The 3,985-nt window shown below is 40.4% G+C and overlaps 1 protein-coding gene across 1 annotated transcript; it reads left to right on the forward strand.

Moving 5' to 3' along the window:
- Positions 1-248: 248 nt before the first annotated feature.
- On the forward strand, positions 249-2,497 carry SARC_05118 (hypothetical protein; the record flags this gene model as incomplete). Its single annotated transcript, XM_014301026.1, has 5 exons — positions 249-271; positions 355-544; positions 956-1,066; positions 1,606-1,713; positions 2,256-2,497. The coding sequence occupies 5 exons, from the start codon at positions 249-251 to the stop codon at positions 2,472-2,474; spliced, it is 651 nt and encodes a 216-aa protein (XP_014156501.1). The 3' UTR covers positions 2,475-2,497.
- Positions 2,498-3,985: the final 1,488 nt, after the last annotated feature.

Genomic DNA, 3,985 nt, shown 5'->3' on the forward strand with positions numbered 1-3,985 from the left:
CATAGTATATATACATATATATATATATATATATATATATATATATATATTGGCCAATCACAATACACTCACACACACATTGACTCACACGGTGCAGGCATGCATCGACTACCATCACAGACACCACGCGACCGTAACAGAAGGGTGCCACACTGCAGTAGTACTTGTTACTAACGTTTAAATCAATACAAATTCATCATGCTTCATGCACATAGAAGGGCACATCATGTTGCTCTCGTGTCGTGAGTATGATATCCCAATCTCTTCGCAAGTCAGATACGCGAGTACGCACACACACACAGGTACTACGCTCACGCACACAACACGTGATCAAATCCGTTAAACGCTTTGCAGACACGGGTCCACCATCAACACAGCCACGGCGCAAGAGCAAAAGAAATGCCCCACGCTACAACAGTACTGGCAGATGGAATGTAGAGCGTTTGTAGGTAAGACAACAGACGCACTACTACACCCCCCGTGTGCAGGGATACGCCAGCCAGAAGACATCCCGTACCTGGAGTACTGTGAGAAGGCCAAAGCGGTATGAACGCGTTTATTCGCAAGCGTACGGGACTTTGGGCGTGGCGTCTCGTGCTGGTAATGGTGTGTGTACAGACAAAGGTGTGCCCGTGCATACTATGTTATTGTATGGCATAGTTAGGCGTGTATTTGTGTACAGAAGTGTATCCGTGAACATAAATGTACGTGTGTACATAGGTGTGTGTCCGTACATAGTATGTTATTGTTTGGTATAGTCAGGCGTGTATGGGTGTACAGAAGTGTATCCGTGGACATAAATAAATGTGTGTACCTAGGTGTGTGTCTGTGCAAAAGTGTACGTGAATGTATAATTTTGCATTTCACGTGTGCTTGTCATGTAGCACTTTAAGCTCTTGATTCTCATGCAGGATTCATGCCATGCATAACTTAGTAAGCGAGTTATCTCATGCAGGAGCACGGCGAGTTTGTGGTGGACAAGATCAAGAAGAAGGGACTCTTCGGAGACGAGAATGCGCTCATCCTGATTGGTGTAGCCCTGCATGCCAATCTAAGAAGCTTCAAGGTAAGATACCGGGACATACAGCTATTCATAGTGACCTGGGATAATTCAGTGCCAGTCTATAGGCTAGTGTAGCACCGCAATGACAATCGTGTACCGGTACAAATGTAAAAAGTGGTTCAATTGTGCAGTTCGGAACCACCACCATGTAGGTAGACTATGTAGGTAGAATGTGGTGTGTACATCTATGTATGCACTTCATGAATCACAGGAACACTTAAATCATCACGGGAATGGTATTTATCGCTGTGTAGGTAAAACCGGACTACATTGAACCTATGATACATATTCACTAATACACTTGTATGCTATTTATCCCTGTGTAGGTAAAACAGGACTACATTGAACCCATAATTCATATTCACTAATACACTTGTATGGTATTTATCGCTGTGTAGGTAAAACGGGACTACATTGAACTCATGATTCATATTCACTAATACACTTGTATGGTATTTATCGCTGTTTAGGTAAAACGGAACTACATTGAGCCCATGATTCATATTCACTAATACACTTGTATGGTATTTATCCCTGTGTAGGTAAAACGGGACTACATTGAGCCGATGTATAAGGCTTGGGAACGGGCAGGCAAGAAAGCGACTATCGTGTGGCTGTCGATGCATTCGCAGGACCAGAGCAAAAAGTTGGTACGTAGAATTACCGTTACACGCCAATGTATGTATTATTTATACTTACTTCATTATTGCGTAAAAAGTGAGAGGGGGGTTTTCAGGCCATATATATCCCCCAAATTCATTTTCTTTATTGGTTGGAATAACGAATATGTGGTCAATTCTATTGTTGGATATATACATATATATATAGTTTTTATTTATTTATTTATATATTTATATATTTATAAATACATACAATTATATATATATATATATATATATATATATATACATATACATATGTATACGTATACATATATTTATATGCTAGTCTATTTTTAGACGGCACTCACGGAAGCAAACAGCCATGGTTAATAGGTCATACATGATTGTAAAGACTTTTGCGGTGTGCAAGTCAAGCTGCAAGAAAACGTTTAGTTCTGCGAGAAAATATGGATAAGCACTCAGGCTGAGGTTAGAATTGACTTCTCACGGGTGTCGAACGTTTAAGTACAAATCAGCTTTTGTGTGGTATCCCCTAGCGAGTCTCATATGTTCCTTTGCAACGCCAATAGAAGCATTTCAAGCAGTCGCAAAACGACGAGCGCGTGGCGGCCTTTAATGGACCTATTAACCGGCTGGTCAGAGGCTACGGATGGAAGGTGTTCGACTCGTTTGCCTTAACTCGGGGAGCGTACAGCTACGATGGTACACACTACGACACCACGGTGAACTATCTCAAGGCGGCGTATATCATGGAGTGGCTGGAGAATAACGCAGACGCGCAAATCTGAGAATAAAGTTAAATACGTGTTTGGTAGTTATAAACGGGTTAGAATTGTATATGTTTTATAATTGTATAGGAAGTTTAATATGTATTTCGTAGTTATATGTTTTATATTTATATAGGTTTTATACTTAGATCTGTTTTACAAGTATACTTTTGCGTATAGTGTCGAGTGAACAGAACACCGACAAACGTATCTAAGTTGTTCGTGTAATAAGCGACTGTCTCAAAGTAGTGTCTATCCAGAGCTAGGAATATAACAAAAGTGCGTACTTGAATATCTACTTGTACATACATTATAGCATATAGTACTGTCAAATGGCTTTATAATTGGTTGCAAATAGCCATCTTGTACATACATTATATCAAATAGTACTGTCAAATGGCGTTGTAATTGGATGCAATTAGTCATCTTGTACATACATTATATCATATAGTACTGTCAAATGGCTTTGTAATTGGTTGCAAATAGTCATCTTGTACATACATTATGGCATATAGTACTGTCAAATAGTTTTGTACTTGGTTGCAAATAACCATCTTGTACAAACATTATAGTATATAGTACTATCAAATGGCGTAGTACTTGTTTATAAATAATCATCGTGTACATACATTATAGTATATAGTACTATCAAATGACTTTATTCTTGGATTTGGAAGAGGATCACATAAAAGCCAGGCATGGATGTTTCCACATAAGCATCATCCACCTATATTCATACTACATCCCAGCGGATGCATACGTAACTCAGATACATCTGCCACTCCATAAGTACTGTTTGCGGCTTTAATTCTGATTTCGCACACATCACACGGATGCTGAGGGGTGACGCTGTGCAAGGCTTCCGAGGCCCTGAACAACTTCGGAGAGAGAGAGAGAGTACAAACCCATGAAGATGCTGACGCAGACACATCCGTACACATACGCTACCGATCCGGTCCGAGGAATGTAGTATCTGATAGGCGTGGTGATACTGATGTATATATATATATATATATATATATATATATATATATATATATATATACCGACGTCGAAGCTTGCACCCTTAGTAGACACTTGTATCGATTGTCAGTGGTGTACAGTGTCTACCTTAGACAACTTCTCAGTATCACCAAGGGTCACACCATTCTCCTCCTGAAAAAGGACCGTGCTGACCATACTGACGTGTGCTTCAGTATCACAGCCGTGGTTAACACGAGTGATAACCCTTCAGCTGATAATGGGTCACTCAGCTGCACTGACCAAATTCTTGACGAAAGATGTGCGAAATCTACCTTGAGGCCAATTAGTAGCATCACCAAGATCCACACCACTCTCCTGAAAAAGGACCGCACCATTCACCTTCTGAAATAAGACTGCACCATTTTCCTTCTAAAAATGGACCGCACCATTCACCTTCTGAAGAAGGACCGCACCATTCTCCTTCTAAAAAAGGACCGCACCATTCTCCTTCTGAAAAAGGACCGCACCATTCACCTTCTGAAAAAAGACCGCACCATTCTCCTTCTAAA

This window comes from Sphaeroforma arctica, assembly GCF_001186125.1.
Source record: "Sphaeroforma arctica JP610 unplaced genomic scaffold supercont1.315, whole genome shotgun sequence".
Classification (NCBI taxonomy): domain Eukaryota; class Ichthyosporea; order Ichthyophonida; genus Sphaeroforma; species Sphaeroforma arctica.